Source organism: Chiloscyllium punctatum, chromosome 5 (genome assembly GCF_047496795.1).
Source record: "Chiloscyllium punctatum isolate Juve2018m chromosome 5, sChiPun1.3, whole genome shotgun sequence".
Taxonomy (NCBI): Eukaryota; Metazoa; Chordata; class Chondrichthyes; order Orectolobiformes; family Hemiscylliidae; genus Chiloscyllium; species Chiloscyllium punctatum.
In genome coordinates, this window is record NC_092743.1 from 126,161,450 (window position 1) to 126,189,387 (window position 27,938).

General features: G+C 41.2%; 1 protein-coding gene across 3 annotated transcripts; it reads right to left on the bottom strand.

The window, feature by feature from the left end:
• On the bottom strand, positions 1-27,876 carry ebag9 (estrogen receptor binding site associated antigen 9). Of its 3 annotated transcripts, none has more exons than XM_072571255.1 (6): positions 27,586-27,875; positions 12,989-13,067; positions 7,626-7,787; positions 7,240-7,347; positions 5,434-5,525; positions 1-2,184 (listed from the first exon to the last, which is right to left on the bottom strand). In XM_072571255.1, exons 1-6 carry the CDS (start codon positions 27,798-27,800, stop codon positions 2,064-2,066), a joined length of 777 nt encoding a protein of 258 aa, XP_072427356.1. In that variant the 5' UTR covers positions 27,801-27,875; the 3' UTR covers positions 1-2,063. The 3 variants fall into 3 exon arrangements, with proteins under 3 accessions (XP_072427356.1, XP_072427358.1, XP_072427357.1); XM_072571257.1 differs by having other exon boundaries at positions 27,591-27,874; XM_072571256.1 differs by lacking the exon at positions 12,989-13,067 and having other exon boundaries at positions 27,591-27,876.
• Positions 27,877-27,938: the final 62 nt, after the last annotated feature.

The window sequence follows — 27,938 nt, forward strand, 5'->3', positions numbered from 1 at the left end:
TATAAAACACAAATGTTTATTTTTTCAACAAAAAAATTACTTTTTAAAGCAACCAAAACATAGAAATCATTTCAAAACATTTGAACGTGCAGTTCTGATTGTTCACCCCTATTAGGAGAAAGTAAAGGTTTTGTAGGAAAAATCAGATAGTAAAAGCTATAGTGCTTCATGTTTCATTAAGTGTCCCACTCATTGAATAGAACAAAAATCACATGAGTTTTCAACGAACCTTTTAATACTGTACAATGTACTGTGCAATAGATTTAAACATGGGTATTGTACAGGCAGGAAAATTTATACAATTTACATTGCTTTGTGTAAAGGTTGCTGAAAAGAAGTAAAGCAGTAGCAAAAAACAAACTTACAGATGCTCAAAGAAAGAATTACACTTCAAAGAGGCAATGATTATTAGCTTGTATGAATTCAAATTATTGGTCAAGTCGACCTGCAAAGACATCGGATATGGCCACTCAAGATCTCACTTTACTGTTCAATGCCAAAACCAAGGCTGTTGAAATAATTTCGGATGTTAGGGATTGTTTACTGGATTCAGTAATACTTCCACCAAATTTGTTTGAAGTAATAACAGATTTGAGAAGCACTGAATCAGAAAGAAAATGTTACTACAAAATGCTCAATTGCAAGACATACGGTGCACAGACTGAAACATGCACCCAACCACAAGAGATATTGCATGCATCATTTAAAAGCTACCATCAGCTTTTTATGATGATGATGCATGTTGCTATGTTTAGCATACTAATAGAAATGCCAAATGTAACTCTTCATTTTATTTTGAAAAGTTACCCTAAAATGAAGTGCACAGAGTAAATATGCACTCATTTTGGAAAATGGACCCAAAGTTGGAAGCACCTTAATTTTGAAAAGTCATATGCAAACCAAGTGTATTTTAACAATCCAATAAGTATGTTTAAATTGAAACATTTGAAAATAGATGGGGAGGAGTAGCATTAAAGTATGAGTAGAGAAAGCTTAGGTTTCCTTAGGTTTGTCTTATTTCAGACAATAATAAAAATGTTCTCAGTTATGAATTATAGAAATCAAACTACAAATATGCATCACCTTACAGCAGAACAACTGCCATCTTCACTTAAGACATCATCTGAAAGTAACCAAAGGGAATAAGAAAAACAGTTTAATTTTTTAAAAAAACTGACTTGGCTGGTTTCCAAAAGACACAAGTATGGCAAATGCTGCAGAGTTGTAAACTACATAATATTTCAAATTTTACAGTGCTGTGATAAAGACCATTTTCTATGACTTTTGATATAAGCTTCTTGCTTCCTGCAGAACTTGTACTTTAATTAGTAATCTCAACCAAAACTGTTAACATCCAGAATATCAAAAGGTTAAGAATTTAAAACTAAAGAGTTTCAGTGACATTTCTCTATTTAGCTGCAGCCAATTACTCCAGAGTAGACAATTTACTCAATATATACAAATGCATTTAGTAACTTCTTTTAAATTTATTATTCTCAATAACCCGTTAAAAGGAATATATACAACACAAAACCTCATGTTTTGATAATTCATTGATTTCATTGGTAATATTTCAATGCCTGGTGTAACAGAACAGATGGAAAACTGATAAATCCAGACACAAAGGAACAAACCAGCATACATTGGTGATTAAATATAATTCCAAATAAAATATATTTTACACACAGATAAATTATGTCCATCAAGCTATAAATATTCCTATATTCAACCTGAAGAATCAGAAAAAAACTCCAGGAAACAACCTATTAAGGTGATCAGGAACTGGTGCAATGAAGTACTGTACTCAACAATGCACTGACTGGATAGCTGAGAACATACTGTATATATACTGTAAAATCTTCTATCTAACCCAATGATTTCCAGTAATTCATGAAGTTTTCTGAGCATCAGATGGTGAGTTGAGCTAAAATGGTCAAATGCACATCAGTAGAAATTACTTATAAAAATGTTCTTCATTGAAGTGTACTGATCATCGTTGGCCATGGGAGGGAAATACGACTTGCTCCTTCGCTGACAGTGACAGGTCCATACATCGCTCACAGTTATGAAAGTTTTACAGCAATTTTATTCTGTTCTTTTCTCAGTAATCTTTGTGCATCCTTCTCCATCTTCTTCTTTTGTTGCTCAGCTGACCTCTTCTCCCTCTCTGCAAGTTTCTGCTGCCTGAAGGGTGGGCAGAGACAGGAAAAAATGAACAGAGAGCCTTAGAAACATTTTTGAGAACTAGAAAAATAATGCATGGCTCAAGTGAAACAAATATTGGAAAAAAATTGATATAAAAACAACTTGCACAGTAATCCAAAACAGTATTTGAAATTACTTTTGAGCAGCTCTCAATATTGATGCTTCAACTAGGGACTTCAAATCACTGAACTAAACCTTTTGCACAAATCAGCATTTAACAGTTCCGTAACTTTGTAACAAGATGCAGCTTTTCAATGTTATTTTATTTCAGAAAAAGGACATCTGTATTAAGCACATGCATACTTTAAAACAAAGTGAATAATTTTATATTAAATTTCTGAACATTCAGTCCATCTACTGTACTTTAAGTCATTCTCGGGACGTGGGTGTTGCTGGCTGGGCCAGCACTTACTGCTCAATGCAAGTGTCCTTGAGAAAGTAGTGGCAAGCTGCTTTCTTGAACTGCTACAGGTCACTTCGTGTAGTAACACTGACAATGCTGCTCGGGATTTTGACCCAGCAACACAGAGGAGGACAATATATTTTCCAAGTCAGGATAGCGACAGTCTTGGAGAGTAACTTCAAGGTTCTCACATATCTACTGCCCTTGTCATTCTGGATGGTAGTGGTCGTGGATTTGTCCAGGTGCTGTGCAGGGGAGAGCTCGTGAATTTCTGCAGTGCATCTTGTAGAAGAAACACAATTCTGCTAATGTGCATTTGTAGACTCCAAGCCATACAGCAAGGAAACAATTTTTGGTCCAACCAGTTCAGGCCAAATATAATCCTCAAGTAAATTAATCCCACCTACCCTAGCTTGGCCTATACCCCTCCAAACATTTCTTCAACATGTACTTATCAAATGCCTTTTAAATGCTGTACTACACCTGCATCCACCATTTCCTTGGAAAGTTCAGTCCATTTGGGAATTACTTAAAAAAAAAGTTGCCTCCTCAAGCCTTTAAATCTTTCTCATCTCACCTTAAAAATAGTAATAAATAGCCTGAATAGCCCCTAGTTTTAAAATCCCTAACCCTAGGGAAACCATTGATCATCTATACCCTTCATGATTTATAAACCCCTATAAGGTCACCCCTCAACCTCCTATGCTCCAATGAAATATATCCCAACCTATCCATCCTCTCCTTATAATTCAGACCCTCCATTCCCGTCAACATCAGCAAAGAAAAGTATTTAAAATTAAGTATTTTAAATATTTGAAAATGTTGGAAATACTCAGATCAAGCAGCATCTATACTGAGGAAATGAATTAATGTTTCAGGTCATAAGAATCCAGAACAGCAATATTTTACTTATGTACAAGCACTTTAAAAACTGACAGAGTTACACAGTCAGCAAGCTAATCGAAATATGAGAGTTGAAGCATACACAGGGGAAACATTCCAAATAAGTTCTGGACTACAGAATGGAAAGAGTTAGATAAAGACAAAGAGCTATCCTTTAAAAGTTCACAAAGTCTTCACACTGAGTCAGATCTATGTCTGTATCACTATAACCACCAAATAACACAAGTCAAAATGCAATATAATGAAAAAGCAAATTAAAATCACAGATGACGTCCAATGACAATTTGAAATAGTTTAAAAGCATTGAAAAGCAGACCTTTCTTTTGTGATTGCACATTATTACATAGAAATATTACATAAAAACCAGATGCAAGGACTTTGGGGGATAGCAGTTAATAGAAATGGAATTTAATTAATAAGATCCGCAATGAAAAGCTGAAAGTGTCATATGGTGTAAATGCCCACATGATTCGCTAAAATTCTGCTGTCCTTATCTGGTTTGGCAAATGTGCAACTCCAGATCCAAAGCTTTCACAAGTCACTCAGTTCAAGGGTAATTTGGGATGGGCAACAAATGCTGACTTCATCAAAGACACTCAGCCCATGAAACAATTTTTAAAACTGCTTTACTTCAACCCTGGTTGTGACGGATTTCTCACCCCATTTGCTCCACTACCAGTAGCTTCCACACACTGAATATCTCTTTCTTTAGCTCATGTCAGGTTTTGCCTGAGTGGACTCCTATGAAGCTCCTTGGGACTTCTACAATGTCAACTTATTGTTTAACATTTGTGCGCTTTGGTTAGGGTATTAATGTAAAAACAATAGTGTAAGCCATTATACACAACTTAGTATTACTGCACTTGTTGCAGTATCAAATGGTGGTTCTTTTATGATGGTTTCTTGTCTACTATTAAGACTTGCAAGCTTATTACCAATTTGTGCAGATTCAAACAGCTGAATACTTCCAGGAAAGGTGGGCATAACTACTGCTGTCTCTCAAACTTGGAGTATGGCACTATGGAACCCTGACAAGAATTGGGTCAAAGAAAAATCTTGTATTCAGCTAGATGTCAGCAAGTCGCAAAGGAAAATGATTGCACTTGTAAGACAATGGTCACCACAGCCCAAGGATGTTGTCTTGGAGTGGATTCTGAGTCCAATCGTCTTTACTAACGGCCATCCCTACATAAACAAAGCAGCTGGCCATTGCACTGACGATTCCAGTGTTCTGCTGAATACGTAACCCTTGTGACTGAAGAAGTGTATTTGACCTTACAACGGAATTGGGTAATAATCTTGAAAGTAGAAAAGCCCATCACTATTGACATTTATATTTGTGCAGATGGGGATGAACTAAACGAGCTGCATCGATACAGTGACTGCTAGAATAGAGCTTTCAGTGTGTTTTTAAAAGTTCAAGTCAGATGTTTGATGGAATATTTGCCAGTCTCCAGATTAATGATGTTCCTCCTTAATCATGGAGGCCAATATCCCTACCTAGCATCAGCACTGCTTTCTTGGAGGCTCCTTGGGATATTAGGAAATGTAACATTCCAAATGTTTTCCATATATTCAGAACAAAATAACTTCACCTAGTCACAAAATCTTAACGACCTTCAGTGACTCAGTGGTTAGCACCGCTGCCTCAACGTCAGGGACCCAGGTTCAATTCGGTTCTTGGATGACCGTCTGTTGGAATTTTGCACATTCTCCCTGTATCTGTGTGGGTTTCCTCTCAGCCTGAAGATGTGCAGGCTGGATGGATTAGTCATGGGAAATGCAGGGTTACAGGGATGGGTCTAAGTGGACTGCTGTTTGGACGGTTGGTGTGGACTCGGTGGGCCAATTGGCCTGCTTCCACACTAAGAATTTTATGATTCTACTCTATTTGGGTACCAATAGCATCTAAATTTGAGTACCTCAGCACTTCCTCTGCCTCCCAGGTGGCATCACCCTCCTCTTCCCAGGCATTAGTATTTTCCTGCCAAGTCTCAAAATCCCCCAATTCAGGCTGTAAGAGAGGAAGAAACAGAAATCATTTTCCATGGAAGTTGTAACGGAATGCAATATGATCCAGCTTTAAAAACTAGATATCTACAATGAGAGTTAATTAATCTATTAATTATAGACATTTCTGAATTTTGGATACATACAAAAGAACTATTGTATCACCATCCCTTTACTGTTAGTAGGTCAAAATCTTTGAAATTCCTCCTTCATCACATAGTGGGTATACCTACAATTCACGCATTGCAGTTTTTCAATGGGAAGTGGCTTCCCATCACCTTCTCAAAGGCTACAGGCAATAAATGTTAGCTTTGCCAGAGATGTTTACATCCCAAAAACATACAAGAAAGATTGCCTAAAAATTTTCCAAACTAGGTCAGAAACAGTTTCTAAATCAGGTAAGATTAAAAATGACCCACAACCTTTGATCTGGTTTTTCTGGGTAAACCTCTGGGTCAGGAAGTTAACCAACTGAATGTGATAGAGGAACCCAGGAATCCATGAAGATAGGAACAGAAACCTGATGTGAAAATCATGCTCCCTTTGTCAAATGAGTGTGCCATCTTCTGAAATTTGAAGCACTGTAGCCACATTTACAGTTATTGAGAGAATCAGAGTCTAAGGTAAGTGTGTGGGTAGGGTGCCAAGAAAGTGGGCCAGTACTCCGTGACAGCAGTTAGGACAAAGTGGCACTGCTGGAGTGAGACAAGTAGGCTGAGTCCGAAAAGGTCAGGTTGGAAGGAGGTGGCAGTGATGGATGGGATGCTTCTTTCTGGTGCCGGTCAGTGGGGAGTTGGGCCAGAGATGGGTGGAAAAGATGTGCTTTGAGGCTGCTGGGGTGAAATTGTTATGCCAGATGTGGTGTCAGTGGTGAGTTAGTTTATTGATCATACTGAAATTTCAACGGGTTTCAAACTTATAACTTCTTGGACAACTACAAAGCCTAAATCAGTCAGAACTGTGCAGACTCTCCAATTCTGACCCAGCTTTGAGGAGTGCTATGGAGGATTCCAGTCTGGATAAGAGCCCATTAGTATTTTCAATTTCCTTGGCAATTCCCATGCAATCAGCTACAGCAAGACACCCCCAGATTCTGACCCGCTACTCCAGTCTACCCTGCTGCAATGACTTTCTTACTAATGGAAGATCTGAGCAACTTATACTGTCTTTCATGCACACAATGCATTTCAAAGTCAACTGATTAATGTGTAAGCAACTGTAAGCAATAACACCAAGGAAAACAAAGCCAAGACACTGAAAAACTTGGATTCAAGTTAACATTACTGGGCGATATAGACGTTTCCTCCCCTACCACTTTTGCTGAAGGTGAGAGAATGAAAAACAATATTAATTAACAATTTGTGAAAGAATTTAATCATTATAGTGATAAGGCTTTAGGCACTTTAAGCAAACTTAATTCCATGCCTGACATTGTAATTTAAAACTCACTTGATCAGTTAACATTTGTAGAATTGCACTAACATTTCCAATAATAATTGCAGAACAACAATCGGTACACTCACAACATAAAGCTTAAGGGAAATTCTGAAATATCATGACCGCTAATTAATTAGAATCACTTGATTTTAATTCTGCAATAAAAGTTCAAATGTTTTACAAACATAAAACAAAGCCTAGCTCTGATCAGTCACTTAATCCTTTTTTTTCCTGGGAGCAATTAAAAATAAAATTCAATGCAATGTAATTAAAATACTTACTGATGGTTGATTGAATGGGATGTCCTGTGTAGCTGCTAGTCTACTGGAAAATTCTACATTACCATCTTGCATTCCAAAATTTAACGGTTCTTTTTTCTTAATAATAATCTATGAAATAAAGAAAATGTGTTAATTCAAGCAAAGACTTACTGAATTTAAGATAGGATTTTAAGAGTTTTGTATTCTTCAACAACCTTTACAAAAATTGAAATCAAAGTCTGTCCAAGTCCAACCAAAGTCAGTAGTACAAATTGAAACTAAAATATACAACTTAATTGGATAATTTTGTTACCAATAGTATAAAAAAATTAATAACCTGCTTATTAAAGTTTGCTTAAACATTTTTCTACTGTTCATTTTTAGCAGAGAACATTAGTATGACATACTTTTTGAGGTTTTCGTATGGTTGGTGTCATATCTTTAAAGTAATCAGGTTCTTCAGGCTCTCCCGTGCCATTTTGTTGTGTTGCTATATTACCATTGCCTCCCTCAATTTTAATACTTGTTGGACCGTCTTCATCCCAGGAACTCCATTCTTCGACCTCAGGCTTAGGAGATTTAAAAAATGGATTACATCAACTCCAAATAACCAACCTCCACATTATCAAACAATCTTTTTAGTTTTTTTTTTGTTTTGTCAGCTTATAAATTGGAAACCCTTAATTCAACTGAAGATTCTATAAATTGAACCTCTCAAATGCACACCGGCAGAGTTTTCTTTTTACCAATATGTAGTGCATACTCCCTTCCTACAGGAAAATGCTATTTATTGAAGCCCAAAATGGCAACAATCAATCATTTTGTGGCTGCACAAGTGGTACACAGGTTAAAGACCACGTTAATTACTGTCAGCTCAACAAAGCCTAAAGGTGCTGTACTCTTAGACATTTACATCTCAGAATACACTCACTAGTAGCTTCAAAAAGGAACACAGTTCAACTTCTCTCAAATATCTTGAACTCCGAGGAACTGTTTCATTTCAAGTTTGGTCTGCATGTTTGAGGAGCTGGGTTCAAGAGTCCTGGCCAGAAATGTGGGAGTTTCGTCCTCAATGAAACAAAATGAGAGTACAGCGGTATTCTAACTGTGGCTGCCACTCCTTGGAATTTCCAGGCCCATGTTTAACCAATTAGATTTCATTGACGGAATAAGATATGTTGCAGATAAAGGGGTAGACAAGCAGGATGCTGGAAGAACACAGCAAGCCAGACAGCATCAGGCAATTCAGCCTGTAAATATGCTGGGCTTTGATTTCCAGAAGGCATTTGACAAGGTGCCCATTTAAATATTTTGTAGAAAATAAAAGTTCATGGTGTAGAGGATAACACATTAGCATGGAGATAAACTCACTGACTGGCAAAAAACAGAAATCAAGAATAAAACATTTTCAAACCGGCTGGACATGACAAGCAAAATCCTGACCGGGTTTGTGTTTACACACAGTAAGCTTTTACAAATTATATCAATAAGTTAGATTTGCGGATGACAAAAAAGATAAACAGGAAAGTATATTGAGAAGACACAAGGGGTCTGCAGATGGATATAGACAGCTTGAGTGAGCTCGCAAAAAATCTGGCACATGCAAATATAATCTGAGAAAATGTGAAATTGGAGAAAACAAAACTAGAATATTACTTGAACAGAGCACAATTGTGGAATTGTGAGATGCAGATGGATTTAGGTGTTTGAGCGCATGAGACACAAACTGGTAATATGCAGGTTAATTAAGTAACTAAGAAAGCAAATGGAAGACTATCCTTTATTACAAGAGGAATTTGACACAAAAATAAAGAAAATATGCTTCAGTTATACACAGTATTGGTGAGACCATGTCTCAAATACCACATGCAGTTTGGTCTCCTTTGCTCGGAAGGATGCAAATAAATTGAAGGGGGTTAACTAGACTGATACTCAGAACGACAGAGTTATTTTATAACAATCGCCGAAACTTGTGAAATTTAAGTTCAAGGAAAGAAAAAATGAAAGAAAAACAAAGTTATCAACTGCCATAAAAACCCATCTGGTTCACTAATCTCCTTTGTTTATCATCGTTACCTGGCATGGATAGGTACACTGCAAAAACCATGCTTCAGGCCATGTACTTTTACCTCTGTATTTGAAACAGAATAACTATTGACCCCATTGTGATTTTTTTCCAGTTTTCACACCACCTATGCTTATGCTAATAGTTATCCTGACAATCATCCTGAAATGTGGTGCAGTTTCTTTACATGGAACAATGACATTAAGAAAACAAGTTAGCTCAACAGATGTTTCTCAATCTTATGTAAGAAGATACCCATTTGTGTGCCATTTTCAGGGAACCTGGATTAAAATAAAGGGGTGGAGGCTCTTAACATTAGTCTTCAGTGCCCTCAGTCACAATGGTCTTCCATGAAAGGTAGAATGTTTCCGATGGCTACAGTGTATAGCTACATTCACAACACTTCAGATAATAGAGCAGTTAGTGCCTACATACATGCAGCAAAACCTGAACATTCAAGTTTGTGATATGTGGCAAGTAATATGTACACCCTACAACAACCAGACAATAAGCATCTCCACAAGGAGGGTGTCTAACAATGTTAGTTTGACATTCAACAACCAGAGAATAAGCATTCACCAAAGAACATACACAGCACTTTCCACACAAATACTGTGGCTGTGGAGTATTCTGTGCTGAGTAACTCACTTTCTGACTCCTCAAAGTCTTTCCAACCTCATCCAGGAGGTGAAATACTTCTACTTGTCAAGGTTGCTCCAACACGCAGCTGGAGTATACGTAAGAGGGAAATCAGGAGGGCCAAAAAAGGGAACATGAGATAGCTTTGGGAAATAGGGGTAAGGAGAATCCAAAGGGATTTTGTAAATACGTTAAGGACAAAAGGGTAACTAGGGAGAGAATAGCACCCCTCAAAGATTAGCAAGGCAGTCCATATGTGGAGCCGCAGGAGATGGGGGAGATACTTAACAAGTATTTTGCGTCAGTATTTACCTCGGATGCTGCCTGAACTGTTGTGCTTTTCCAGCGCCACTCTAATCTAGAATCTGGTTTCCAGCATCTGCAGTCATTGTTTTTACCCCTTTACTGTGGAGAAGGACATGGAAGATATAGAATGTAGGGAAATAGATGACGACATCTTGAAAAATGTCTATATTACAGAGGAGGAAGTGCTGGGTGTCTTGAAACGGTTAAAGGTGGATAAATCCCCAGGACCTGATCAGCTGTACCCAAAAACTCTGTGGGAAGCTAGGAAAGTGATTGCTGGGCCCTTTGCTGAGATATTTGTATCATCGATAGTCACAGGTGAGGTGCCAGAAGACTGAAAGTTGGCTAACGTGGTGCCACCATTTAAGAAAGGTGGTAAGGAAAAGTCAGGGAACTATAGACCGGTGAACCTGACATCGGTGGTGGGTAGGTGGTTGGAGGGAATCTTGAGGGACAGGATTTACATATATTTGGAAAGGCAAGGACTGATGAGGGATAGTCAGCGTGGCAAATCATGTCTCACGAACTTAATTGAGCTTTTTGAAGTAGTAACAAAGAGGATTAATGAGGGCAGAGCAGTCAACATGATCTGTATGAACTTCAGTAAAGCGTTCAACAAGCTTCCTCAGGGGAGGCTGGGAAGCAAGTTTAAATCTCAAGGGATACACGGAGAACTAGCCATTTGGATACAGAACTGGCTCAAAGGTAGAAAACAGAGGGTGGTGGTGGAGGGTTGCTTTTCAGACAAAAGCGAAGAAGGTTAGCTGAGTATAATTGGATCTTGATTAGATGAGCCAATGGGCTGAGGAGTGGCAAACAGGAGTTTAATTTAGATAAATGTGAGGTGCTGCATTTTGGACAAGCAAATCAGAGCAGGACTTATACACTTAATGGTAGGGTCCTGGTAAGCGTTACTGAACAAAGAGCCCTTGGAGTGCAAGCTCATTATTCCTTGAAAGTGGAGTTGCAGGTTGATAGGGTAGTGAAGGCAGCTTTCCTTCATTGGTCAGAGCATTGCAAACAGGAGTTGGGAGGTCATGTTGCGACTGTACAGGATATTAGTTAGGCCACTGTTGGAATACTGCTTGTAATTCTGGTCTCCTTCCAATCCAAAGGATGTGCTGAAACCTGAAAGGGTTCAAAAAAAAAAGATTTACTAGGATGATTCAAGAGTGGGAAGATTTGAGCTGTAGGGAGAGGCTGAATAGGCTGGGGCGTTGGAGGCTGAGGGGTGACCTTATGGAGGTTTATAAAATCATGAAGGGCATGGATAGGATAAATAGACAAGGTCTTTTCCCTGGGGTGCGGGGAGTCCAGAACTAGAGGGCATAGGTTTAGGGTGAGAGGGGAAAGGTATAAAAAGGGACATGGCAACGTTTCACACAGAGGGTGGAGTGTGTATGGAATGAGCTGCCAGAGGAAGTGGTGGAGGCTGGTACAATTACAGCATTTAAAAGGCATCTGGATGGGTATATGAATAGGAAGGGTTTGCAGAGATATGGGCCAAGTGCTGGCAAAGGGGAATAGGTTAGGTTATATCTGGTTGACATGAACAAGTTGGACTGAAGGGTCTGTTTCCATGCTGTACACCTCTACAACTTTATGACTCTAATGCTCAGATAACTTAAAATCAATAATGCATGACTATGATTCTTGATTGACTTCTTGTCCAACACTTTAAGCTTTGCCCGGAGGCCCACTGAAGATGTTACCTAGTATGGTGATGAAACGTCTGGAAATGAACCTTCCAGCTCAGCGAGCAAACCTACATCCAGAACTTTAAGCTTTTATTTTCTTTAGGATTGACCTACTGTGGCTGCGGTCAGCACAATACAGTAATGCATCAAGCTTTCTATAATGGTACCCTCCAAAACTGCAATCTGTTTTGCCTAGAATACAGTCAGCAGCCGCATGGGAACACCATCACCTGTAAAACGCCCTTGATAACATGTACCCTCTAGACTTGGAAACATATTGCCATCACTTCACAGGGTAAAAATCCTGAAACTTCCAATCTATCTGCACTTTGGGTGTACTTCGCCAAGAAATCAGTTTACCACCATTCTCATAAGGACAGGTGGGTGAGTAATAAACGTTGGTTAATCAAGAATAATGACATCCTTTGAGAACAAGTAATAAAATGCACCTGGTTAAAACAGGTAAAAACAATGACTGCAGATGCTGGAAACCAGATTCTGGGTTAGTGGTGCTGGAAGAGCACAGCAGTTCAGGCAGCATCCAAATAACTTCGAAAATCGACGTTTCGGGCAAAAGCACTTCATCAGGAATAGGGCTTTTGCCCGAAACGTCGATTTCGAAGCTACTTGGATGCTGCCTGAACTGCTGTGCTCTTCCAGCACCACTAATCCAGAATAACATGCACCTGGCCAGAGGTACAGGCTGTTTTTTTCTTTATTCTTTCATGGGATGTGGGTGCCAATGGCAAGGCCAGTATTACATATATTGTCCATCCCCAATGTCCAATGCACTGAGTGACTTGTTAGGCTATTTCAGCAGCCTGTTAAGAATCAAATTGCTGTGGTTTGCAGTCACATGCAAGTCAGACCTGGCAATGATAATAGTTTTCTTTCCCTAAAGAACATTAGTGAATGAAAGGAGTTTTTATGTCAATTGAAACTAGTTTCATAGTTATTAATTTGCTAAAAAAAATCCTACTGTCTTGCAGCTGATTACAGCAAATAAAGCACTCAATTAAAATGACCACTGAATGGCAAGACTAATGTTTTTCAAAATGGGTACCTGCTTCGGAACAGATGGATAATCAACTGTTGTTGGTAAGGTTATTTGATCGCCACTCAATTTCCTACCCCTTCCAGACCTTGAGGGAAAGAATAATGCAGCATTAGCACATCATGTGTAATTTTTCCATTTTAAAAAAATAACAAAACGTGCTTAAATAGTCTCAAATACTGTGCAATTGTTTTACAAAAAAGCTAGACGATAATTAGCCACCTGAAATTCAACATTACATGAAGGAGTTACCCCAAGGATTTTTAGTTAACATCATGTAATAACGTAAAACAATTGTTAAATTGCCAAAATTGGATGTTAAGATGTAAAACTTTAAACTGACTTGTACTTGTTTAATTTCAAGTTTAATATTTTACTTGCAATTAAATATTAAGGAAAGGGGCAGTATTCAGTCTGCCTGCTATCTATTCAAACAGGCTAAACTGAAAGTGGAGTACTGTAGATGCTGGAAATCAGAAACACAATGTGCTGGAAAAGCTCAGCTGGTCTGAAAGCAACCATAAAGAGAGAAAAAAAAGAGTTAACATTAAGTCCAATAGGATTTCTTCAGTGATCTGAAACATGAACTCGTTACTTCCCTCCATAGAAGCTGCCAGACCAGTTGAGCTTCTCCAGCTCTGTGTGACTTGTTGCTTCATGCAGATTTGCTCCCAAGTAACAAGTTCAGGTTTCAATTACAAAACAGTGGCTCAGAATCAGTGATCAAGGTGAAACGGGAAGCTTTATTTTTACAGAGCACGTCAAACAAAGGTACTGCAATATCAGTAACCATGAACATGAGAAGAAGGTGGTGCAAAACAAAAATAATTATGACTGCAAACTAGTCAAAGTTGTTTTTCGCAACAAGGGCACCCTTAAGCATTACTGCTTTCACATTTCAAAATACTGTTAATTCTGTATACAAAACATGACTGTGAACTTAGTTTAAATGTGGAAATTCTGCAACTGATTAGATAAAGAAGGTGCGTACGTCAACTTTGGTTTGTAGCAACTTGGCAAGTTACAGGTAAATTAAAACTTGCCTTTCAACAATTCGCCAACTTGCTACACTAATAGTCGATTACCCAATGCTCCCCTGCCATGTGGTAATTCTGTTCCCATCTCATTAATATTTGTATCACTAAACTACAAGGCAATGACCAACTCCAAATAACAAATCATAAATACCAAAGACACATGGTTACTCTAACATTATCATTGCCAAATTCCCTTAAATATCAACATCTTTGGCTAAGTATTAACAAGAATACAAGAACAGCCACAAAATTGCCATGGTTATTGCAAGCATATCAGCAGCAGCACATCCTGGACTCGTGGTGCTGGAAGAGCACAGCAGTTCAGGCAGCATCCAAGGAGCAGTAAAATCGGCGTTTCGGGCAAAAGCCCTTCATCAGGAATACAGGCAGAGAGCCTGAAGCATAGAGAGAAAAGCTAGAGGAGGGTGGGGGTGGGGAGAAAGTAGCATAGAGTACAATAGGTGAGTGGGGGAGGGGATGTAGATGATAGGTCAGGGAGGAGGGTGGAGTGGATAGGTGGAAAAGGAGATAGGCAGGTATGACAGGTCATGGGGACAGTGTTGAGCTGGAAGTTTGGAACTAGGGTGAGGTGGGGGAAGGGGAAATGAGGAAACTGTTGAAGTCCACATTGATGCCCTGGGGTTGAAGTGTTCCGAGGCAGAAGATGAGGCGTTCTTCCTCCAGGCCTCTGGTGGAGAGAGAGCGGCGGTGAAGGAGGCCCAGGACCTCCATGTCCTCGGCAGAGTGGGAGGGGAGTTGAAATGTTGGGCCACAGGGCGGTGTGGTTGATTGGTGGGGGTGTCCCGGAGATGTTCCCTAAAATGCTCTGCTAGGAGGCATCCAGTCTTCCCAACGTACAGGAGACCGCATCGGGAGCAACGGATACAAAAATGGCATTAGTGGATATGCAGGTAAAACTTTGATGGATGTGGAAGGCTCCTTTAGGGCCTTGGATGGAGGTGAGGGAGGTGGTGTGGGCGCAGGTTTTGCAGTTCCTGCGGTGGCAGGGGAAGGTGCCAAGATGGGAGGGTGGGTTGTAGGGGGGCGTGGACCTGACCAGGTAGTCACGGAGGGAACGATCTTTGCGGAAGGCGGAAAGAGGTGGGGAGGGAAATATATCCCTGGTGGTGGGTTCTTTTTTGGAGGTGGCGGAAATGTCGGCGGATGATTTGGTTTATGCGAAGGTTGGTAGGGTGGAAGGTGAGCACCAGGGGCATTCTGTCCTTGTTGCGGTTGGAGGGGTGGGGTCTGAGGGTGGAGGTGCAGGATGTGTACGAGATGCGTTGGAGGGAAAGGGAAAGGGAAATTGCGGTCTCTAAAGAAGGAGGCCATCTAGTGTGTTCTGTGGTGGAACTGGTCCTCCTGGGAGCAGATACCGCGGAGGCAGAGGAATTGGGAATACGGGATGGCATTTTTGCAAGAGGTAGGGTGGGAAGAGGTGTAATCCAGGTAGCTGTGGGAGTCAGTGGGTTTGTAAAAAAATGTCAGTATCAAGTCGGTCGTCATCAATGGAAATGGAGAGGTCCAGGAAGGGGAGGGAGGTGTCAGAGATGGTCCAGGTAAATTTAAGGTCAGGGTGGAATGTATTGGTGAAGTTGATGAATTGCTCAACCTCCTCGTGGGAGCACGAGGTGGCGCCAATGCAGTCATCAATGCAGCGGAGGAAGAGGTGGGGAGTGGTGCCAGTGTAATTACGGAAGATTGACTGTTCTACGTAGCCACCAAAGATACAGGCATAGCTGGGGCACATACATGTGCCCATGGCTACCCCTTTGGTCTGGAGGAAGTGGGAAGATTCAAAGGAGAAATTGTTAAAGGTGAGGACCAGTTTGGCCAAATGAATGAGAGTGTCGGTGGAAGGGTACTGTTGGGAACGTCAGGAGAGGAAAAAGCGGAGTGCTTGGAGGCCCTGGTCATGGCGGATGGAGGTGTAGAGGGATTGGATATCCAAGGTAAAGATGACGCGTTGGGGGCCGGGGAAATGGAAGTCTTGGAAGAGGTGGAGGGCGTAGGTGGTGTCTCGAACGTATGTGGGTAGTTCCTGGACGAGGGGAGATAGGTAGAGATGAGTTCAGTGGGGCAGGAGCTTGCCGAGACAATGGGTCAGCCAGCGTGGTCAGGCTTGTGGGGATCTTGGGAAGGAGGTAGAACCGGGCAGTGCGGGGTTCCCGGACTATGAGGTTGGAAGCTGTGGGTGGGAGATCTCCTGAGGTGATGAGGTTCTGTATGGTCTGGGAGATGATGGTTTGGTGATGGGGGGTGGGGTCATGGTCGAGGGGGCGGTAGGAAGAGGTGTCTTCGAGTTGGGGTTTGGCTTCAGCGGTGTAGAGATCAGTGCGCCAGACTACCACTGCGCCCCCTTTATCTGCTGGCTTGATGGTGAGGTTGGGATTGGAGCAGAGGGATTGGCGGGCTGCGCGTTGTGAGGGTGAGAGGTGGGAGACTCCCACAGCTACCTGGATTACACCTCTTCCCACCCTACCTCTTGCAAAAATGCCAACCCGTATTCCCAATTCCTCCGCCTCCGCCGTATCTGCTCCCAGGAGGACCAGTTCCACCACAGAACATACCAGATGGCCTCCTTCTTTAGAGACCGCAATTTCCTTTCCCACTTGATTAAAAATGCATCTCGTCCACATCGCGCACCTCCACCCTCAGACCCCACCCCTCCAACCGTAACAAGGACAGAACGCCCTGGTGCTCACCTTCCACCCTACCAACCTTCGCATAAACCAAATCATCCGCCGACTTTTCCGCCACCTCCAAAAAGACCCCACCACCAGGGATATATTTCCCTCCCCACCCCTTTCCGCCTTCCGCAAAGACCATTCCCTCCATGACTACCTGGTTAGGTCCACGCCCCCCTACAACCCACCCCTCCCATCTTGGCACCTTCCCCTGCCACCGCAGGAACTGCAAAACCTGCGCCCACACCTCCGCCCTCACCTCCATCCAAGGCCCTAAAGGAGCCTTCCACATCCATCAAAGTTTTACCTGCACATCCACTAATATCAGTTATTGTATCCGTTGCTCCCGATGCAGTCTCCTGTACGTTGGGGAGACTGGATGCCTCCTAGCAGAGTGCTTTAGGGAACATCTCCTGGACACCCGCACCAATCAACCACACCGCCCTGTGGCCCAACATTTCAACTCCCCCTCCCACTCTGCCAAGGACATGGAGGTCCTGGGCCTCCTTCACCACCGCTCCCTCACCACCAGACGCCTGGAGGAAGAACGCCTCATCTTCTGCCTCGGAACACTTCAACCCCAGGGTATCAATGTGGACTTCAACAGTTTCCTCATTTCCCCTTCCTCCACCTCACCCTAGTTCCAAACTTCCAGCTCAGCACTGTCTTCATGACTTGCCCTACCTGCCTATCTTCTTTTCCACCTATCCACTCCACCCTCCTCCCTGACCTATCATCTACATCCCCTCCCCCACTCACCTATTGTACTCTATGCTACTTTCTCCCCACCCCCACCCTCCTCTAGCTTATCTCTCCACACTTCAGGCTCTCTGCCTTTATTCCTGATGAAGGGCTTTTGCCTGAAACGTCGACTTTACTGCTCCTCGGATGCTGCCTGAACTGCTGTGCTCTTCCAGCACAACCAATCCAGAATCTGGTTTCCAGCATCTGCAGTCATTGTTTTTACCTAGCAGCAGCACATGACTCACCTAATTTTTCAAATGCATCGCCAGCATCAATCAGGTTTGAATCAACATTGTGACACAATACTGCCCGCTTGCTTGGTTTAGAGGAGCTACACCACTCAAGCAGCTCAATAGCAATGAGGACAAAAGGAATTTGCTTTATTGATATCCCACCCATCCAAAATTTATCATCATTTTACCACAGTTGCAGTGCATACTATTTATTTGGCAACTTCAGCAATATCTCCTAGGTCATAACTGTTGCCATCAAGAGGCACAAAGTCAGCAGGTATAACGGAACCAGCAATATGAATTCCTCTTCAAATCACACACTGCCCTTATGCGGACATATGGTATCATTCTTTCTTCAACAAAGGTTGCTGTATTTCAAGATCCAGTATGACTTTCTGAAGGACAAGTAGATAGATGCCACAAACTACTTTAAAATAAAACTTGCTGTCGGAGTATTACTTCAAAAGACAGTGATCCATTTGAATTTGACTCGAGTGAATATGCACAATGTGCCTGCACAATCCAGTTGAACACAAGGAAACATCACTCCCAAGTATGATATTGCTCTTGCCTACATCCACATTTCAAACAATAAGTCAGAATAGAAATAAATATGTCCCTTACCACCTCCGATGTGAGTGATTATTTATAATATTCCAACTGCTATCCAGCTGAGATGCACAAGAATTGTGAGCTTCCTTTGCTTATGAGCTAGTTACTTAGAATATTACGTAGTTAATCGAGCAGTAACTACTGAGTAAATAATTTTGCAATACTAATTTAAGTTGCTTAAGAAGACACATTTGTTGACAACAAAGCTTTAGAAGACAAGGGTGGCAGACTGAGTGGACAGGGAACAGACAAACTTTAATGTGGAGATTTCTAAAACCAGGAAAAAAAACAGGAAGGGGAATAAGGTTAAATGATCTATAGCGGAAGAGAGAGAATCCTTTAAAACACAAGTGCAGATAAAGTCTTATGAGACTTAAAATGCTCATTTTCTTTATAAAAGGAACAAACAAGGGCTTGCTGTAGTATAATGCTATAATTCTCAATCCTTTTTGGCTAAAGGATCCCTTTTCAAATGGATTAGTAAACAGAGCACTCCAAATCAAACACAATGATAGGATTTGTTTCACTGTCCAGGTGTTTTTTTTTAATCTGTCTTTCCTTACTTTGATTCAGTGAGATGGCAAAGACACTATGGTCCAGATTTTCCGATGGTCAGATAATCATTTCTAAACCATAGATGGGATTTGTGCAAGGAGATCCGAAAGGAATTGCCCAAGAAATTCAAAATTCCACTTGCTTAATAGCCAAAGCCTCCAGAAGTATCTAATTAAAACCACAAAATACAGAGATCCACTGCAATTATGTATACAGTCACTCTGGAAAAGCAAGACTATTAAACTAGGGTAATTCCTTGGTAACTATTTTGGTGACTGTCGAGATCAGAAACATTATAAGGGTCAACCTACTTGGCACTCTACTCCCTCCTCACTAGGTGCCTCACTCTCCTGGCATCCTAACACTTACCGAATGGTCTTTTCCCTGAGGTGCGGGAGTCCAGACCTAGAGGGCATAGGTTTAGGGTGAGAGGAGAAAAATATAAAAGGGACGAAGAGGCAACTTTTTCACGCAGAGGGTGTTGCGTGTATGGAATGAGCTGCCAGAGGAAGTGTTGGAGGCTGGTACAATTACAGCATTTAAAGGGCATCTGAATGGATACAGGAATAGGAAGGGTTGAGAGGGATATAGGCCAAGTGCTGGCAGGTGGAATTAGATTAGGTTAGGATATCTGTTTGGCATGGAAGAGTTGGTCTGAAGGGTCCATTTCCATGCTGTACATCTCTCTGACTCTATGACCTGTCAAGATGGAAATACAGTTTTGCTTTCTGAAGGAACACTATGTAAAAATCTGCTATCAGAATAAGGAGCTGTTTTGTTGCTATTACGCACTTTCTAATGCGATGTGCATATGATTACCACTCCTGAGAAATGCATTCAGTTGCATTTATTCAACTCTCAGACAGGATCAGAAAAACATCTATTTTCAGTGAATAATTCATTCATTCGTATTAAAAGTACCCTATTAAACAGGTCTTTCTGAGATTATAAATGAATGGTTAGAATTGAGGCCATAGAGTTACTATACCAATACTGTTGTACAAGTGTGATTATACATATGTAATTATGCACATGTGACAAGTATACACTTTAACTAATACATAAAACATAATACTAATACTTGATGTTGTCTTTTGTCATGGGAGTCGGTGGTGAAATAGCAAAGTCAATGATAATCCAAAAGCCCAGGATCCTGCTCTAAGGGCACAGGTTCAAATCCCAACAAGGCAGAAATCGAATTAAATCTGGTATCAAAATCTAGTCTTAACAGTAACCAGGAAATCATTGTAGAATGTCAAAAAAAACCCCACAGAGTTCACTAATGATTTTTAGGAAAAGAAATCTGCTGTCCTGAATTGGTCTGATGTACATGTGACTCTAGACCCACAGCAATGTATTTTTCTCATAAATGCGCTCTCAATCCATTCTATTGTATCATATTGCCACAAAGTCTAAGAATGAAACTGGACGGACCACACTGACTCGGCACCCACCCAGCTACTGGAAAAACCCAGAACTCTCAATGCTGCAAAGTCTACCTTGCTAACATCTGGAGACACATGCCACAGTCTAATCAGGCAACAGCTTGACACAGTCACACTCCGAATCAGAGGCGGTGGTGCAAGGCGACACAGTCAGGAGGGTCTTGCCCTGGGAATCTTCAACATTGACTCCAAATTCATGAATCTCAAGCATGAAGTTAACATAGGTAAGAAAGCCTCATGCTAATTGCCATGTGCTGCACCGACCTGCTTGGCTAGTAAATCTAAATATTATTTCATGTGGAACAATCATTGGAGGACTCAGAAGGTGGCAAATACAGACAATATACGAAGTGAGGGACTTCAACATCCATCACAACGAATAGCTCAGCTGCACCACAAACAAAAATAGCTGAGTTCTAAAGGGTTTTTTTTCCCCTCTATTTTTATATTCAGAAGTGCTAGCAAGTTCTGAAGCTGCCAGACTTGGCTTGCAGCAGGTGGTCAGTGAATCAAAAGGCAAACACCCATTTGACTTCATCCTCAGTCTGCCTGTTAAAGATGCTTTTCTTTCTGGCAAAATCAGCAGGAGTGGCCACCCCACAGTCTCTGTTAGGACAAAGTCCCACCTTCACAGTGAAAATACCCTCCATGTTATATGTCATTACCAGTGTTAAATCAGATGCAGCTTAAATTCAAAACTGGGCACACATGTGGCACTTTAGACCATTAGCAGCAGTAAAACTATATTCGATCACACAACACCAGGTTAGAGTCCAACAGGGTTATTTGGAAGTGCAAGCTTTTGGAGCGTTGCTCCTTCTTCCGGTAGCTAGTGGGGCAGGATCATAGGACATAGAATGTATAGTAAAAGATCAAAGTGTCATATAACTGACGCGATGTATTGAACAAAGCTGGATTGCTGTTAAGTCTTTAATCACTTCGAATGGGTCACTTGCAGGTTTTGATCCAGTAATATATAAATCCCAGAACTTCTTTCAAGTCACATTCCTGACTCAAGATGAAAGATTTAACAGCAACCTAGGTTTGTTCAATACAATCACATCAGTTGTATGACACTTTGACCTTTTACTATACATTGTGTCCTGTGTCCTATGATCCTACCCCAATAGCTACCTGACTAAGGAAAAATGCTCCAAAAGCTTGTATTTCCAAATAAACCTGTTGGACTATAACCTGGTGTTGTGTGATCGCTAAACATCGTCCAGCCCAGTCCAACACTGGTACCTCCACATCATCATAATCTGTCATCACAAGCCTAGCATATCTAACTCCACCATTTAGTAGGGGACCAAATCTGGCTCACTAGGGAGTGTGCAGGACAGCATTCATGGAACACAAATAGACATATCCAAAAATGAGGTGTCAACCTGGTGAAGCAACAACGCATGACTGTGCATGTCAAATACAATATGCAAGTTTGACTGATAGCACTGCAAGATCCCACATTCAGATCAGATCAAAGCTTTGCTGTCCTACCACTTCTAAACTTGAATGGTGGGGGAACAATTAAAAGCTAACAGGAGAAGCTCCCACAAATATCCTATCTTCAATGATAGAGAAGTTCAGCATATCAGTGGAAAAGGCAAGACTGAAGTTTTAGAAGTAGCTTCAGCCAGAAGTGCCAAGTAGATCATCCATTTCTACATCTTCCTGAGGTCTCCTGGATCACAGATGCCAGTTTTTGACCAGTTTAATTCACTCCACATAACAGCAAACTATAATTGAAGGGGCTGGATAATAAAAAGGCTATTAACCCTGACACCATTCTGCCAACATTACGTAAGACTTCTGCTCCAGAACCAACCAAACCCCTAGCCAAGCTGTCCTAGTACATCTGCAACACAGGCATCTACCCAGCAATGTATAAAATTGATCACATATGTCTTCTCCACACAAAAAAAAGATAAATTCAACCAAGCCAATTGGTGCCTCAGTCTATCGTTGATTGTCAACAAAGTGATGGAATGGGTTATTGTCAATAATATCAAGTCACAATGCTTACCAATTACTGGCTCACATACTGAAGATTATCAGCCCAGAAACTGTTAATAAAATATTATGCATGACTGATCCCAACTCTGCTTTCAGAAGCAAATAATATAATTTCCAAAGTTGGACCAACAGCCTAGAAATTAGATTTAGGATTTGGAACAATTTCAGTTTTTGTTTACCCACCCTGAAGCTCACACATCTTGATTAAATCACTGTACTTCAAAGCACCCAAATATGTATAACAACAAGTGCACTTTTATGTAATAATCACTGACTATTTTTCAAAAGCGCAATCAGACAAAACTTTGCCAAATCATGAAGGTTATAATAGGATAGACTAGTAATATTTAGTCATGGAATGTCAAAGAATGGAAGAGAGGGGTGAAACAGTTCAGGAAAGGAACCTGCAGCTTAAGCTTACAAATCTGTAGAAAGACTCACCTGTAAGGAGCAGGACCATCATTTCTAGTTCATCACCAATTCAAACATTTGTCATGGACTTTACATTTGACAGGCTGACTGGTTGTGTCAGAGGGCCATTTTAAACAGTACCAGAGTCACTACAGGTCAGGCCAGGACTGAATGGCATATTTCCTTGACTAAAAGGTCAGTTTCTTTTTATGACAATATGACTTTGCTCGCCAAGCCAACATTTATTGCAGATCCCAGTTGACCTGGATGAGGGGACAGTGAGCCACATATTTGAACTGTGACAGTTCTTGGAGTGTAGGTACATGCACAGTTAGATAGGGAATTCCAGGTTTCAAAACCAGAAAGAATTTGACAGGTGTGGCTATTCTGTGCATCTGCTGCCCTTGTCCTTCTAGACAGTAAAGCTTGCAAGCTTGGATGGTGTTGTCAGAGCAACCTTTGGGAGTTGTCACAATGTATCTTGAAGAAGGTACACACTGCTGTCACTGTCTGTTGATGGAAAAGGAAATGAGCGTTGTGGATGGGTTGCCAATCAGCAGGGTTCCAGGACGTTTTAGGGCTCCTTGATCTGAATTCTGTCAAAAGCTGCTTTGATGTTAAGAGCATGACAGATCCTCTTTTGGTCATGTTTGGACTACGCTTTGATCAGGTCAGAGCTGCATGGTCCTTGTGGACCTTAACAGGAGTGTCAGTGAGCAAGGTTTTGGTGTGTAAGTGCCACTTGATGGCAGTGGTGATGAACCTTCCATCATTTTGCTAGTTATTGATGGTGTACTGGCAGAGAAATAATTGACCATGTAACATTTGTCCCACATCTTGTGGACAAGTGTGACTTTCCATAATCAAAACAGAAATGTTGGGGAAACTCAGGTGGTCTGGCAGCATTAGTGAAGAAAGAAACAAGTTAACGTGTCAAGTCTAACATGACTGTTCTTCAGAACTCTGGCAATTTTCTACTTTGGTCGGTAGCTGCCAGTGCTGAAGGTATACTGAAATATCCTAGCTTGGAATGCTACTCGTTTTAAGAGCACAAGTATTCAGTTAGAAGAGCTGTACAAGATCAATCATGTTTAATGTAATATTTTATTATCAATGTTTGCGAGATAATCCCTAAAGTGTCATTAGTGGAGTAAATATGTGAATACACATAATGCCATCCAATTCTGTAACCAAAGGAAACCTAAATGCATGTATATTATCCATCTCTTTCATCATTTTACAATGCCATCAATCTCAGTTCCATAAGACTTTTATCAGTTTTATGACAGCTTCTGGACTTGTATTGCCCTTTAACATCATTTTGTATGTCAACTCATCACAGGTTTTTAATGCTACCTGCCTTTTCCTTTCAATGTAAGAGCAAATGTAATGCAAGTTATACTGAAGTTACCTTTAACAACAATGCTGGTTTTGGTGGAAGCTGTAAAAGAACAAATATCTTGGAAATGCAGGCAGTCATTTGGGGGCGGCACGGTGGCACAGTGGTTAGCACTGCTGCCTCACAGCGCCAGAGACCTGGGTTCATTTCCCACCTCAGGCGACTGTGTGGAGTTTGCACATTCTCCCCGTGTATGCGTGGGTTTCCTCCGGGTGCTCCGGTTTCCTCCCACAGTCCAAAGATGTGCAGGTCAGGTGAATTGGCCAAGCTAAATTGCCCGTAGTGTTAGGTAAGGGGTAGATGTAGGGGTATGGGTGGGTTGCGCTTCGGCAGGGCGGTGCGGACTTGTTGGGCCGAAGGGCCTGTTTCCACCCTGTAGGTAATCTACTCATCTTCATCAAGGCTATTCACTCCTCATGATTTTAAAAACCTCACTGAGTCAACCCCTCAGCCTCCAACACTCCAGGGAAAATAGCCCCAGCCTACACAGCCTCATCCTTTATCTTAAATCCTGTAACGCTGGCAACATCCTTGTAAATCTTTTCTGAATACTTTCAAGTTTCACAACATCTTTACTAAAGCAGGGAGACCAGAACTGAACACAAAATTCCAAAAGTTGCCTAACCGATGTCCTGTACAGCTGCAACATGATCTCCCAACTCTGACACTCAATGCAATGACCAATAAAGACAAGCACCCTAAATGCTTCCTTCACTATCCTATCTACCTGCGACTCCACTTTCAAGAAACTATGAAACTGCACTCCAAGATCTCGCACTTTGGCAGCACTCCCCAGGACCTTAACAATCAGTGTATAAGCCCTGCTTTGCTTTGTCTTACCAAAGTGAACACATTTACCTAAACTATACTTCATCCACCACTCATTAGCCCATTTTCCTATTTTATCAAGGACCCGTGGTATTCTTGGTTGTCCACTGCACCAATTTTGGGGTAATCTGCAAAATTACATCCCACACTTCCTATATTCACAGCCCAAATCATCCTTCATAGTTTGTTTTGAAGACAGCCATTTTTCCTATTTCAGTCCACAATCAAAAACGCAAAAAAAAGTGCCGTTACAGGTTCTTACGAGGAGACAGCTTTCTCAGCTGGAATCTTATCTTTTGTTTAACTTTAAGAAAACGCCAGAAAATTTATGAAAAAAATGCTGGTGTGGTACATTAATATTTCAATTAGATTCTATAAAATAGCAAAGACAATAAAATATCACATTGAGAACAGTGGAATATACCTCCTGATGTGCAAGATGCTGTATGAATTTCTGTTTTACAATCCCCTACATCAGACCAGTATTGAAAATGCCAAAAATTGAGATAAGTGTACAGCAACAAACGAACAATTTTAAAGAAACCTGCTTTAATATTTCTTCACATTTATATGGCATTGATTTCACATTAACAATTCTACGCAGTATGGACGTTTGATAACCAAATTGATGACTTGAACAACCACGTACAATCCTGGTCATGGCTGCTCCCTCAGCTGTAAAGCATCTTGAGCCAGAAGTCTCAGCTAGATTCTAACTTTACTTATGACCCCAATATTCAACCCTCACAAAATTATTTTTATTTAAACTAAATTTTCAGTGCTACACAAAAATACTCCTGCAGTAACACCATCCCTAAAATCACCTATTTTCATCTGCATAACATCACTTGACTCAATGGGTGGCATGCTGGCTCAGTGGTTAGCACTGCTGCCTCACAGTGCCAGGGACTCTGGCTCAATTCCAGCCTCGAGCGACTGTCTGCATGGAGTGTGCACATTCGACCCAGGTCTGTGTGGGTTTCCTCCGGGAATTCCAATTTCCTCCCACAATCCAAAGACATGCAGGTTAGGTGAGCTAGCCACACTAATTTGCCCATAGTGTTCAGTGATGTATGGGTTAGCTACATTAATCAGGGGCAGATGTCAAGTAATAGGGTAGAGGAATGGGTCTGACTGGGTCACTCTTCGGATGGTCAGTGTGGACCTTTTGGGCCAAATGGCCTGTATTCACAATGTAGCGATTCTATCTTTGAAAACCTCATTCACGTCATCGTTAGTTCTAGAGTTGACTACTCCAACCTCCTTCTTGGCAGCCTCAACAAACTTGAGGTCATACAAAACCAAGTGCTAACTTGCACTAAGCATTGTGGCCCTCATCTATTCTCATTGCATACATCAATCCCTGGTTCAGCTATGCCTCAAATTAAAAACTTTGATCCTTGTTTCAAAATCCTTGCACCTCCTCATATTCATGTATTTGCCTTCAGTCTTACACATTTCCAAGACCTCTGCACTCCTCAAGTTCTAGTCTCTTGAACATCCCTTTCTAAATGATAACACAATTGCCAATGTGTTTTCAGCTGTTTGTCCCTAAATGCTAGAATTCCTTCCTAACCACTGACTTTTCAACAAAGACACCCCTTAAGAGCTACCTTTGTTCAAATTCCTGGTCGCCTATCCTAATATTCCCTTCTGTGGTCAGATTTCAAATTCTATGTGATGCCTCTTCTGTCAAATACCTTGGGATTGACTTACAGCATTATTGCATATATTAAAACTTATTATTCATAAAAACCAATAGGTCCCAAATCTATCAGTGCAGTGCACCTAATGAATCAATTGAAGTTCTTGAAACACACCATTGTGTTGTTCTCAGATGGTTAAAAGTCGTTTTGCACTCCAAACCCATCGAAGATTAGAGGACATTAACAGCCATTAACTATAAACAATATGCATTCTCAAAGATGTATATAGTTCTTGAATATTATCCCAATTTTCTTCTTAAAACCAGCACTAGATGTAATTACTTAAATTTCCACACCGAGAGCACTTTTTTCCCAGTTACACCTTTATGCTTTGAATTTCAGGTCTCAACATTTCAGCTGTTCAGCTAAAGTCTAAACACACATTTAAGAAGCATCTAATTGACCTACCCCAGTCCTACATTTCCATACTCTCTCATCGTTCATTTGTTTCTCAACAATGTCGCAAGAGGACAATCTTTCACCCAGATAGTTTTAAGCATCAAGTGGACAATGTGCCATATTATCCATGATTGAATGGTAGAGCATACCCGATGGGCTGAAAGGCCTAATTTCTATTCCTGTGTCTTATGGTCATACTCTGAGTCAGAATTGCTCCATACACCAATAAAAGGTTTTGCCATTCAAAATCTGCAGGCATTAATAGCACCATTAGTCACCAGCAGTGCCAACTATCTGAGATTAGGAGGTTGAAAAGTAGCAATGTGATAACACAAATACAAATATATTTTGAGTGATAAAAATACTCCAAAAAATGCACTGATCAAATAAGGGGGGGGAGGGGTATTTGCAAATGTAAAAGGACAACTGTTGGAAGGAAGTAAATGTTATGTTTTAATTATTGATTTTAAAGCTACATTAGCCTTCAGACAGTTCACGACAATAAGCCAGTGATTATATGAGGCCACCAGTACATACAATACCTGCAGATGAGCCTCTTGAACAGGGACAGCAGCCACGCTAAACATGTACACACTCTGAGTGAGCGTAACTGACTGATGGCCATGGTCACCTGGGGGAGAGATCACCAACACTGCACAGCTCCACGGCCTCCCCCTCAACCCCGCCACCTCAATCACCACAACGTCGACCATGAAATCAAACCATGCACCGACTCCGGGGCCTACTCTCATAGAGCAGAGCAGCACACCCAAACCCAGTCCCAGTCACAGGCCGACGCCAAACCAGCCGGCACCGACAGCGCGTGCGCACCATCCGCTACTCCCCACCCCCAGCACGACCCGGAAATGATCGTCATCACCCCCGCCCCC

Bases quoted from the DNA above. Each gene is read 5' to 3' on its own strand.
- ebag9 (XM_072571255.1), bottom strand. From the start codon at position 27,800: ATGAGAGTAGGCCCCGGAGTCGGTGCATGGTTTGATTTCATGGTCGAC. The intron at 5,526-7,239 runs GTAAGTATTTTA...CCTCTCTTACAG, and splicing joins TCCCATTCAATCAACCATCA to CCTGAATTGGGGGATTTTGA. The intron at 2,185-5,433 runs GTACTCAAATTT...CCCACCCTTCAG, and splicing joins GAGGCAGAGGAAGTGCTGAG to GCAGCAGAAACTTGCAGAGA.